We start from the raw sequence: 13,041 nt of genomic DNA on the forward strand, positions 1-13,041 counted from the left end.
TCCCTTTACCCTATTTTCTTCATTTTCTTTTCCCATCTCCGTTTCGTCTTCTCCATGTTAACCCAAACTCTTTATCTCTCGTCATACATGAGATAAGAAACTCCCATGTATGATATAAATTTATTAACCCGTATGTGTGTGTCTTCTCTTCCTCTGCTTCATCGTGGTGGCGAGACAGATCCCCGGCAGGTGGTAACGAAGACCAAGGTGTTTGTGGCCAATAATACAGCTTCTACCAAAGACGGTCAGTCAATATACCACGTCTTTTGTGTGTGTGTGTGTGTGTGTGTGTGTGTGTGTGTGTGTGTGTGTGTTTTTCCATTAGATCTTAACAATCAATATACAATCACCAAGTCGCACAAGATCTTTTAATACAAACTAATATGAAGGGCCCGAGCACTAGGCCCTAACAACATTCACGTAACATCATTGTAATACAGTAATCTCATAATAATGTGAGAGATACACAATTATGATGGTACAGTAACGACGCAGTGTGTGTGTGTTATTACTTGCTATAAATCTATGAGTTCATATGCGTTTCTAATATATATGTTCGCACGTATATCGCTACATGTGTACTGTATATTGTTATTAAAGTGATTCCCCCTCTCTTCACTTCATTTACAATATACATTAGGAAAAGGCACTTTATAAAGATACTAAACTGACTAACAATTTAGCAAGAGTAGCTATTTTAGTTTAGTTTTTAAGTCTTTATTTATGCAGCTAATTAGGGACGGCGTCCTATATATTGTACTCAGGTCAGCCAGCACTCTGAGATGTAATGCTGAAGGTTGTGTTTTCTGCTTTCACCACAAATTCGACACTGAGTAAGTGCAGGGGAAGGATTTCTTATGAGTTCTCTACATGCCTATAGCCAAGTGTTTAGCAAGTCAAAAGATAATTTGTGCTAAAAAAAATAGAAGTTTTATTTCAAAACGTAGCTCCAATTTAAATTAAGTGAGGGTCAAGTCAGGGTGGCCTGGATCCTTCACCGTTATCGCGTATTGTACACTACAGCCCTTGCTGGGAGGTGCAGGGTGGCAAGGTGAGGCACCTGCTGGACTTGGCTCTGTGGAAGACATCAACGTCATCACACCTTTCCAGAACTCCAGTCATGGGGAGGAATTGAAGGACTGTCAATTAGCCACAGAACTCATCTCTACACACTAACCAGTTTACTTTAATAGGATGACATATTAGACGGCTAAGTCAGTGCCGAACACTAATACACGTTTGAACATGTGCACTGCACAGCATCAAGACTCCAGTTGTGTTCGGGAAGCGACCATCTGACGCAGGGCTGACACCCTGAGTGAGGCTATCTGGCTGACATTTAATTGTCTCTTAAATCTCAATTCCCAATGTCCACATCTAAGAGTAATATGTGGTCGGGAAGAGGGATGAACTCTCCCGAGGGATCCATTCTGTCCAGTACGGCGGAAAAAAAAAACATCTGCTAGAGTAAACCCCAACTTTGTTTAGTTCGACATTTGGTTGATGTGTCTGGTGGTTTGTTGACAGTTCTCACGCCTGTAGGAGTAGGCAGTGTGTAAGCCCCTGCATAAGTCCTTTTGCGCCATTTTCTGTAGTCTTCCACACAGAGGTGTTCTCTGTATAGCCTCTAAAGCTACAAAAATTACACATTTTCTTCCAGAGGCAGTGTTCGTCTGAATGTATTATGCAACAGCGATGGAAACACCAGGGGGCAGTCAGATAATTTTTATTCGTGGTTTCCTTTTCCCGCCCAAATTGAAAGCTGGTGTGCCTAGGTGGTGGCGGCTAGAAAGGCCCATTAAGTCGACTGTCTCACTCCAGAAACCTCACTGGAGGGGAGGGGGGAGGGGAAGACGGCAGGAACTGTTGAATTCGAGACTATGAAGGCCAGGGAAGCTAAGTAGAAGCTACAGTCTAATTTGGCTGGCATTCTCTCGTTGACCTTTAATACCAAAGTCTCTCTCTCTCTCTCTCTTAACCGCAACGTTCAACCAGTCTTATTTAGGTGCTACCATCACCCTACAGTCCCTCTCCCTCACCATCATATTCACTCGTTCCATAAAGAAGGAAGCCGCTCGTATCTGATTTTTTTTACTCTCATGTTTAATTAAACTTTTAAACTTATCTGAGGAAGGTGAGTTCATTTCCTCGACTTTCCTAATAATCGTATTATCTTGGGACTCATATCATAGTTCGCGTGAGCCTGAGAATTAGCTCTGTGTGTGTGTGTGTGTGTGTGTGTGTTAACTGAACATAACATTAAGTATAAAGGAGAGTAATGATGCAGGGAGATCGTAATAAAGCTCTCTCTCTCTCTCTCTCTCTCTCTCTCTCTCTCTCTCTCTCCATTCCCTCTTACCTCTATCTTCTCTCTCTCCCTTTTGGTCATCTAAGTTTAAACAATTCCCTCTGACAAAGAAGCTTGCTGAGACCAACTCCTGGACGGCCCCGCTATACTGTCCTGACGCTAAAGGGTAAATAATATAACATAAGAACGATAAATTTTCTTTAATGGTGTTTCGACAACTTCAAAGGTATCTCGTGTTCTGTCTTTAGCCATCCTATATGTAAAGACCATTAGCACCAACCTCCTATAATGATTTACTTAACTCGATATAAGAGAGAATGATTGTTGATGACTGATTAATGAAAAGTGAAATAGTATCTTCCCACTTAACACCCGACTCCCGAGGGCCTTCCAGTACCTGATGGTGTGTGTGTGTGTGTGTGCGTGTGTGTGTGTGTGTGTGTGTGCGCGCGTAATATATAACAATGACGAGACAACACCATGTAAAATAAACAACAATAAAAACAAAAAAAAGCGCATTATACACTGTTTGTACACTAACGTTAACACGGACATTTATATATACTGTTCTTTTTTTTTTTGTACATTGTGATAGAGCTTTGAAATATTTACCTTGTCTCGTGTTTATATGTGTGGTCTTTGTCTACCTGAGTCTCATTTAATGGTTATTTATTCCAGTGTTCTATATTTCTATAATAGGAAAAGGAAGACAGACAGACAGACAGACAGACAGACAGACAGACAGACAGACAGACAGACAGACAGACAGACAGACAGACAGACAGACAGACAGACAGACAGGCAGACAGACAGGAAAGAAAGTAGCGATTATATGAGAGACAAAGAAGGGGAAAGACGAAAAGCAAAAGAGAGAAAGTAGAAAAGGAAGAAAGAGGAAGAGAGAGAGAGACAGAGAGATGGGTATAGAGATTAAAGAAGAGAGAGAGAGAGAGAGAGAGAGAGAGAGAGAGAGAGAGAGAGAGAGATAAAAACAGATTAAAAGATAGAGACGGGATAGTCGACGATATGCAAGATGGAAAGAGGGAAAAAAAGAGAAAAATAATGTAAGAAAGGAGGAGAAAATGAGAGAGAGAGAAGGGGGGCAGAAGAGCAGAAAGAGGGACTGATAAAGGTAGAGAGAGAAAAAAGTGAGAGAGAAGCCACTTTGTAACCTTAACTACTACCACACTATTGCCTCCACTCAGCTGTTTTATTCAATGTGCTTTCGTCCTGTCCTTTCCCTCCCTCCCTCCCTCCCTCCCTCCCTCCCTCCCTCCTTTCCTCCCTCCCTCGCTAACACCCTCCCCTTCCTTCCTTCCTTCCTCCTCCTCCCTCCCTCCCTCCTCCCTCCGTCCTTTCCCTCCCTCCCTCGCCCTCCCCCTTCCTTCCTTCCCTCCTCCCTCCCTCCCTCCTCCCTTCTTCCCAGCCTCCCTCCCTCCCTCCCTCTCTCCCTCCTTCAACCTTCTTCTGTTCCCTCCCTGATTCTCTCCCCTCCGACTCTTCATCCCCTCCCCAACTTTCTTCCTCTGGCCTCGCACTACCTCTCCCCGCCAACTTCCGGCCTCTCACTACTTCTCACCACCATTTTCTGGCCTCACACTACCTCTCCCCACCATTTTCCGGCCTTACACAACCTCTCACCACTATTTAGCGGCCTTACACTACCTCTCCCCTACCATTTCCGGCCTCTCGCTACCTCTGGTCTTATAGATTGAGGTATAAATTCGTCACAGTGACAAAACAAAACAAAGAATGACAGAAATAGTGTGAATACGTCCTATGATTTAAAGATAGAATTAAATGTGTCGCTATGTTATTCTAAATGATACTATTGTCCTCATTCCTTAACACCAGAGAACCTATCCTGTGTGGGTACGTGAGTTGTTTCCCCTTATGTTCTTCCTTGTTCATATTTGAGGCTAAACTGTGTTCTGTCCAGTAAAACAGAAAAGAAAACTATTGTAAGAGTCACTTGAGTTTATAAATTTAGCAGGATGAATTATAAGAGTTTTAGTGAGGTTCATTACAATGTTCAGTTCGGTTTGAAACAATATTATGTTTTACACAACTACAAGTCCTTCCCTAAGACTAAGATAATATATTCATTAGAGAGAGTAGTTGAATATTATTGTTTTATTTTCGTTTTTATTTTATTTTTTGAAGTTGCGACCATAACCCCATATCCTGCCTACTAGAACTTTTCAGACTCAAGCTTCATATTAGATCCACAAAGAACTTCTCACTCAAACTTGGTAACATATAAGATCCACAAAGTTTAATCTAATGTCAGAATCCAAGAGCTAGAGTATTTTAGGTAAATTATCTCGTCTACCTATTAAAAAAAACTTCAGGAGCCATTTCGTTTTTCGTTCGAGCGGAAAATCAGCTGTAAATGGTAGGGTGTAGTAAGGTAGCCAACAAGGTCTGGTACTCTGCATGATGACAGCTGACCCACTTCAGATAAAACCAGATATTCGTGACTGAAGAATTTATCTGTTACTGATACGAGATTTTGTACAATTTTAACAGTGTGTCAAGCATTTCACAGTTATTGTTTTGTTCTGGTTTTTTTAACTGGGATTAGCCCACCTGGACACAGGTCACTGACCCACAACGGGGCCTGGGGGGCGAAAATGTAATAATAATAATAATAATGATAATGATAATGATAATGATAATAATAATAATAATATTAATAATATTAATAATGATAATGATAATGATAATAATAATAATAATAATAATAATAATAATAATAATAATAATAATAATAATAATAATAATAATAATAATAATAATAATAATAATAATAATGAACCATAAAAAATAAAAAAATAAAAAAAAAGATGAAGAGTGAGAAACAATATATGTATGTTGTATTGTCAATGGTAAGAGAAACAATTGAGACCCTGCAATTGTGTGTAAATGAGGCAGAAAGTCAGATCAGCAACCTGGGACTTTGTTAAAACAGGAGGCAATGTGTTCTCTCCAATGACACCTGCAGTTGGTATTAGGTTAGGTTAGGTTAAGTTAGGTTAGGTTAGGTTAGGCTAGGCTAGGCTAGGCTAGGCTAGGTTAGGTTAGGTTAGGCTAGGCTAGGCTAGGCTAGGCTAGGCTAGGTTAGGTTAGGCTAGGCTAGGCTAGGTTAGGTTAGGCTAGGCTTGGCTAGGCTAGGCTAGGTTCTGCACCAGGCCATCCTCAACAAGACCACCATACTGTTTGTTATCAGTTGTCCTGACAGTGTGGATTGTGTTGACAGAATCTTGACCTAAACCTGCTTACGCCCAGAACTGTCAAATACCGTACTGTCAACAGCGAACGGACTCACTATTCCTTGTAGTATAGCGACCATTACCGATAGTATCAAGACATGAAAGTTGGTGTGATTATGTAAGCTTTATCAGCTTCTGTAAGTGCACATGAAAGCATACGCAAATATACAACCACATAAGATTAGACACACAACTGCCCACACACGGACTCACACATACCAACTTATTCGGACTCCGTAAAGTAGAGGCAAGTATATACTTTATTTACCAAGAGGAATGTAAATGTTAACAAGTAAAAAAAAATGTAAACATGGGTATATGCATTACATGTGAGTTTATATAAATGTGTGTGCAAATGGCATATAGTCATTTTACAGCATTTATCAATATTATATTAAAAAAAAGTAATGCATTTAATCAGTGCCCATTCAATTTCCACAGGTTACATAAAGTTCCCCCGGGAAAACTATTTTTTTCTTTTTTTTTCTTTTTTCAGATGATGCATTTTACAACGGCGTAATTAACTTGATAATAACACAGTAATTTGCCCAGTGATTTTACCTAACAACTTAACCTAAAATCGTATATTGATCAGTCGTCATGCGTTCACATTAATGCCGCCGCTTTTCAAGTTCACCGAATTGTAACAAATCATATTTCATTGGACCCCGTGTGTCGTGTTATTATATGAAAAATCATACAAAAACTACATACAAACTAATTCACGCCCTTTTTTTTTATTCTGAACCATTGTTTGAACCATTTCTCCCAACATATGCTGACTTTCACTGCCTCTCCCTGCCTCAGGTAACCTCCGGGTGGAGATCTTGGGGCCCCGGGAGCTGTACATCGAGGAGGGGTCCTCCCTCACCCTCACCTGCCTGGTGACGTCACTGAGGGGCCCCTCAGCCCTGGTCTACTGGTACCACGACATCAGCCTTATTGACTACAACTCCCCCAGGGGCGGCGTGAACCTGAAGGTGGGTAGTACTTCCTGCCCCGGTACTGTCTCTAACACCAGTACTGTCCTCCCAACACCAGCAGTCTTCTCCCAACTCCAGTACTTACTTCCCAGTGCCAGAATAAAAATAAATTGGATGTTTTCTGAAAGTTAATCAAGAGTTCCTCCTCGGACTGTAATACCCGACTCGTGTTCCATTAAAGTGTCACTTCGCTGGTCATATATTAATACGTAAGAGACACCATAAGTCTTAAACCTTTCTTAAATGTTACTCTGTTAATTACCTCGTATTATTTTACCGTGTTAATTATGTCATGTTATTTTACCGTGTTAACTATTATTTTACTGTGTGTTAATTACCTCGTATTATTTTACCGTGCGTTAACAAGTCGGACGATTACATTACAGTGATAACTCGATCGTATTATTATATTTGACTGAATTAACAATGTTATTTTGTTTTATTCACGCCTATAACTGAATTGAAATTAGTTAAAATATGATATATTTTGTTCTGTTTCATTAAGACGGGATTTACAATCATAACCAAAATCTATCTAAGTGAACATCATCCAAGCTGATCCAAACCCAACCAGAGAACTGTTACCATAGTAAGATAAATATCAAACTGGTGACGCTGTTAGTCAAAATAATTCAGTTACCGCTGGAGTCTGTCTCATATCATCGTTTTCTTTAGACTCCCAATAAGCAGAGTAGTGACATGTATAACCACACTGGTGAGAGATACAAGGCTGAGATAGTTTTGTTGTGATAATGAAGAGCCAGTGGAGGTGGTGGTGGTTAAGGGAGCCTGGAGGTTAATAATAAAGGAAAGTGGAAATGATGGACTCGAAAATACAACTTAGGTATTTCTAAATGGATAAAGGAAGAAGAAAAAGAAGGAGAAGTAGGAGGAGAAGGTGGAGGTTGGAAGAGGAGGAGAAGGAGAAGGAAGAGAGGAAGGAGGAGGAGAAGGGGAAGGAGAAGAAGGAAAAGGATTTGCACTATATACCTACGTTATCCTCAAATACCTTCAGTATCCTATTATAATAATATGGGCGGTATAGGATCTAAGGTTTTACAGTCTCAAACTTTCGTACATAACATTTTCCTTTATACGTCGAAATATAAAAACATTATCTAACTAAAAAAAAATATATATATACCATACTGCACACTGTAACATGGATTCTCACGTCATCATGCTTTAAAAATACCTTCCTTCCCTCCCCCACTAACCGCATCTAACAACTAGACGTAACAAGAAAAAAAAACGAAGGTAAATTATGCGGTAAAATTTCACTCTCTATCGTAATTATATGCGTGTTCTTATCCCCATTTAAGGAAGGGGAGAAAACAACATAATGTGAGGGTTGGAGTCTGTACCCTGGCTGGTTATGGAGGTTTGTTTGTTATTCACCCCCTGTGCTGAAGTATCAAGTGACTCGCCGTGAGGGAAATTAGTAATCTTCTACCTGGTGATGTTTTTTTATTTATTTTTTTCACTGTTATAAGATTATTATTATTTTTTTTTTTTTACTCTGAATTGCCGTAAAATTATCATCATTTGTTATCTTTAATTGCTGTAAAAATTTCATCTTTCTCCTGTACGATTATCCTTTTGCCCTCCATTGTTCTCTAGATAACTATAATCGAAAAAATAAATAATTTTCAGTATAATCTGTAAGCAAGATTATCACTTCGAAAGTCATCTTGGCAAGTAAATTCGCACTTTTTTAGCTGATTAGTAGAATTTTTCCTATGTCAGGTTAAATTCTCCAGTTTTTGGTTAAGTTAAATTATTTTCAGTTTAAGTTAGGTGATGTTAAATTATTTTTAGCTTAAGTTAGAGTACGTTCAATTATCCTTGATTTAAGTTAGGTTAGGTTAAATTATTCTTAGTTTAAATTTGGTTAGGTTAAATTATCCCCAGTTTGTTAGGTTAGGCTTAAGTTAGGTTAAGTTTAAGTTAGGTTATGCTAAATTATCCCCAGTTTAAGTTCAGTTAGGCTTAAGTTAGGTTAAGTTTAAGTTAGTTTATGCTAAATTATCCCCAGTTTAAGCTTGGTTAGGTTAAATTATTCCCCGGCTCAGTCAGTTTAGGTAACTCAGGTTAATACTGATCTCCTCTATATGTAATTTATACTGGGTTACATTACATGGTCATCCCAACCACAGTATAGAACAGTACAAAACTTCTAGAAGAAAAAATATAAATATATTGAAAATTCCCACGTCGTAATTACCTCTAAAACACCTGACACAAACATGACCACATCGTCACTCACCGGATTATTACTCAATAAATCCACATAACAGCTGATACTGGCGCGTGTCTGTGTAATCACCAGTCATTACAGTTCATTATCATCAATAAACCTGCAAAATCTAAAACAAAACAAAAGATATGAGGAACTTTACTGATTTTATGAATGCCAATGAGGAACTGAAGCTTAGACAATATAGGTGACGAAAGATGAAAATATTTTAAACGAATGAAAAAAAAATTACGATACAAGAAGTTGATAGATTCCACTTAAACATTTCCTAAAGTTTTATTATATCATCATAATTATTTTATTGACTGCATCTGTGCTCAATAACTAAACCTGTCCGTCTGTTAATAATTCTGAGGCAGTTCTCTGTATCTGAACCTGAATCGAATTTCTGGTGTCGTCGTCAGATTGATCGTGGTCGTGGAGAGACGACGACTCGCCTGGTGGTGTCGTCGGTGGGTCCCGGAGACTCTGGCATGTACTCCTGTGTGCCCCAAGGCTCCCACCCCGCCACCGTGCTAGTACATGTACAGAAAGGTTAGTACACCACGCCACCGAGCTTGTACAGAAGGGTGATGATATCTTGCCTCACAGAGCTCAGATAAAATGTTGTGTACTAAAAATTATAAACAACAGATAAAGAGGTAGAGATGAATACGAAAATTTAGAAACAAACAGAATGAAAAAGAGCGAGAGATTTAAAGGGAGATAAGAGATATTGACAAGGGGAGGAGGGGGGGGAGAGAAAGATTGAAATGACATGGAGATTTCAGTGAGAAAGATGTAGAGAGATAGATATAAGCATATGTAGAGAGAGAGAGAGAGAGAGAGAGAGAGAGAGAGAGAGAGAGAGAGAGAATGTGGGCTATTTGGTCGAATGATTATTGAAGGTTTAAGTGTGTAACGTCAACTCTACCTGTATAATATTACACACACACACACACACACACACACACACACACACACCTGTATAACTCTACATGTATAATTTTACCACTATATGTCCACCTGTATCTCCCCTACAGGTGAACACGAGGCAGCCATCCAGCAAGGTGGACTAAATGTTGCATCTTCTGCCACCTCCTTCTCTTCTCCTCTCTTCCTCCTATCCTGTCTTCTCCTCCTCCACGTCTATCTCATTCCTTCCACCAGCGAACTTCTCCTTCATTCCTCTTCCATTTACTCCTCAATAGTGACAATTCTGATTATTCTCTTCAGTTCTCCTTCGTCTACCTTTATCATCTCCATTATCGTCTTATGTCTCTTCGTTGGTATTGTGATCCACTGTTGCTATAGCTTCTCTGTCTTTCCCTTCACTCATAACCTCCCTCGGCCTGTGTTTATGACTTCACCACCGTCATTGATACCATCGTCTGCGTCTCCGCCTGAAGTCGTGGCATCATCGTCGCCATCAGGCAGGTCCTGCACGTTAATGGTCTCTCCGTCATCAGTATCTTCTTGTATCACGTCTGTTTTAATTCCTTCTAAGTCTAGATCAATGAAGAGTTATCGTCACTCAGCCTTATAGACAAACTCGAGGTGGATGGATATCAAGGCTTATAAATACAAAACTTCTCCAAAAATACCTAATTTGATATTAACGTCATATATATTATTTGTAGTCCTAGAGATAAGTGTTAGTGACCCCTTGAGTGTAAGAGTAACGTTGGTTAGCTTATTTTGATCCTAAGAAAAGAAAAACATTCAAGTATATGTTTCATTAAGTAGCGTGCATTGTTTACAGTTCCGCAGTGAAGTAACAATGATACTGAGAAGCTGAGTGTGTTATACCAGGAACATTCTCTCCCTCCCTTTTTTTCGAACTTGCAAAGAACGACAAAACAAAGATAAAAAAAAAAGTACACAAAAGATAAATGGAATTACTGTACTCATAGTTGTGTTGGAAGTCCTACGAACACTTGAAACTTCTTTAACTACTGAAAGTCATAGAAAAAATAAATAAAACTTAAAAGTGAACTATATTATGAAGCTGTTGAATCGGATAATAACATAGAGAACTATATATGTGTCCCCTATGTGTCCTACTGCAGACTACTGGCAGCTGAAGGGAGCTTTCTCGTGGCCTGTTTGTGTTGGAGGGGAGGAAATATATACGAGGTAAACTTTAACTTCTCTCAGTCAACAACAGTCAAAAGAGTCCGTCTGAGATGAGTGTTTGTGTGTTGTTTTCTTTATTAACTGAGAGATGCGAGATATTGCCATGGTAACGAGGAGTCTTTTAATCCCAAACTGTACTGATTAACCTCTCAACAGCTGATTTTAAATACGCATATCGTTTTACCTGACTGAGTGACTGAGTGACTGAGTGACTCACTCACTCACTCACTCATTCATTTATCGAGAGAATATTTTGTCCAGCTCACCAACCCACCACGTCACCAGCCTACACTGACGTGGCTTATGACGAATTCTTGGTTATTTGCTGTTATTAGGTGTTACAGAAAGGTTATCCCAGAGTGGTCACAAAGGTGTTAGCAGCGGCGCGTGACGGGAGGAAATTTCTCTCACATGTCTTGATAATTATATCCAACGGTGTCCCAAATACCATGATGTTCTGTATTTATATTCATTCTACATATAAGGATAGTTTTTATATTATATAGCATAAGTTTTTTGGCCTTCAATGTTAGGCCAAATTTTGACCAGATTCTAAGAAAAATAAACATGATAGGTTCTTGTGACATATTTTGATCAAATTCTAAATAAATATACACTTGTATCTGGCGTTGCAACTTCCATGGTATGCTCGCTCTTCTATGTCCAATATATGGCATGTGTATTGTTCGATGGCGTTACAAACTCCTCTTTTTTTGTGTGTGTGTGAGTAAACCTGTGTTATGTGTGCTTGCTGGTTAGCCCACGTGTTATACTAGTGTTATGTTAGACATGGATCTACGTCAAGATAAAACATAGGTTGTTATAATTTGCTGGATTATTTATGTAGTTTTTTTTCTCTGTTCGTCTACCAGTTTCTATCTCTCTATGTGTCTCATTTTTCTGTCTTTGTTTATCCGTTTTCTCTTTTCCTCTCTACTGTTTTTATATATATCTATTTATCGTCTTCTTTTCTCACATTTTCTTTCTATCAATCAGTTATACTTCCCCGGCATAAGAGCCTGTGTTACGTGCCTTTGTCAGATACTGTTTTTTTTTTTTTAATACCAAGGTGAGATCCCAGACGCCATACAAAACTGTCAAGAGGCGCTGTAGGTTTGTTTGTAACACCTCGATGGAAGTCTTAGAGCGACACTGTACAAATCTGTCACAACCCACATCTGTCAGTCTATATATTTGTTATTAATATCAAACTCTTTGTAAGTGAAACAGAATAAAATATACTAGCAATTCTCTGTGTTCATATCCTTGAGTTATTATTGAAGATACTCCTCAAAGGGTTAAAACATCATCCTCAAAGGGTTAAACATCATCCTCAAAGGGTTAAACATCATCCTCAAAGGGTTAAAACACCATCCTCAAAGAGTTCATCTTCATCAAAGGGTTTAAAATATCCTCCTCAAAGAGTTAAAACATCATTCTCAAAGGGTTAAACATCATCCTCAAAGGGTTAAAACACCATCCTCAAAGGGTTAAAACATCGTTCTTATAGGGTTTAAAACATCGTCCTCAAGGGGTTAAAACATCATCATTAATGGGTTAAAAGATCATCCTCAAAGGGTTAACAGTGATATAGGCTGCAAGAGGAAGAAAAGTCAGTTGCAATCTATAAATGACAAAACACTGGTGAACATTCCTGAGGAGTAGTCATAAACATTAGTGACAAAGCTGAAATGTTTGTGTACCAGGAAAACATCTAGAGTGAGTAAATGTTGACAAAAGTACAATAATGATAATAAATAGAGAAGGGAAATTTTGGAAGGGATGAATTTTAGTCTGAATGGAGATAGAATGAAGTGAGATATTTCAGATAGGAATATATGGGTGTGAATGTATTAGTCAATGAAATAACGAGAGACGGAGTGACTTTACAGAGAAGAATAGATATAATGTAACATACAATAAATTATGAGGTGATGAGAGAACCATATTAAAAAAAAATAGAGAATTTAATAGAGAATCATTGGACTGTATAAACAAAAGTAACAGGGGACAGAAATAATGTATTCATACTGTAAGTGTAATATTTGAAATGAATAGAATGCATGCAGAGATTAAGCTGTACAGGAATGAGATGTGCAAATTGGA

The 13,041-nt window shown here is 38.7% G+C and overlaps 1 protein-coding gene across 1 annotated transcript in view; it reads left to right on the forward strand.

Moving 5' to 3' along the window:
• LOC121871951 overlaps positions 1 to 12,166 on the forward strand; it is a 62,166-nt gene extending 50,000 nt beyond the window's left edge. Inside the window, exons 6-9 of the mRNA XM_042374572.1 lie at positions 179 to 244; positions 6,388 to 6,560; positions 9,225 to 9,354; positions 9,843 to 12,166. Of these exons, the coding sequence (XP_042230506.1) occupies positions 179 to 244; positions 6,388 to 6,560; positions 9,225 to 9,354; positions 9,843 to 10,345 (872 nt within the window). The 3' untranslated portion in view covers positions 10,346 to 12,166. The remainder of the gene's footprint in view (positions 1 to 178; positions 245 to 6,387; positions 6,561 to 9,224; positions 9,355 to 9,842) is intronic.
• The last annotated feature ends 875 nt before the right edge of the window (positions 12,167 to 13,041 follow it).

This window comes from Homarus americanus, unplaced genomic scaffold, assembly GCF_018991925.1.
Source record: "Homarus americanus isolate GMGI-L3 unplaced genomic scaffold, GMGI_Hamer_2.0 scaffold48416, whole genome shotgun sequence".
Taxonomy (NCBI): domain Eukaryota; kingdom Metazoa; phylum Arthropoda; class Malacostraca; order Decapoda; family Nephropidae; genus Homarus; species Homarus americanus.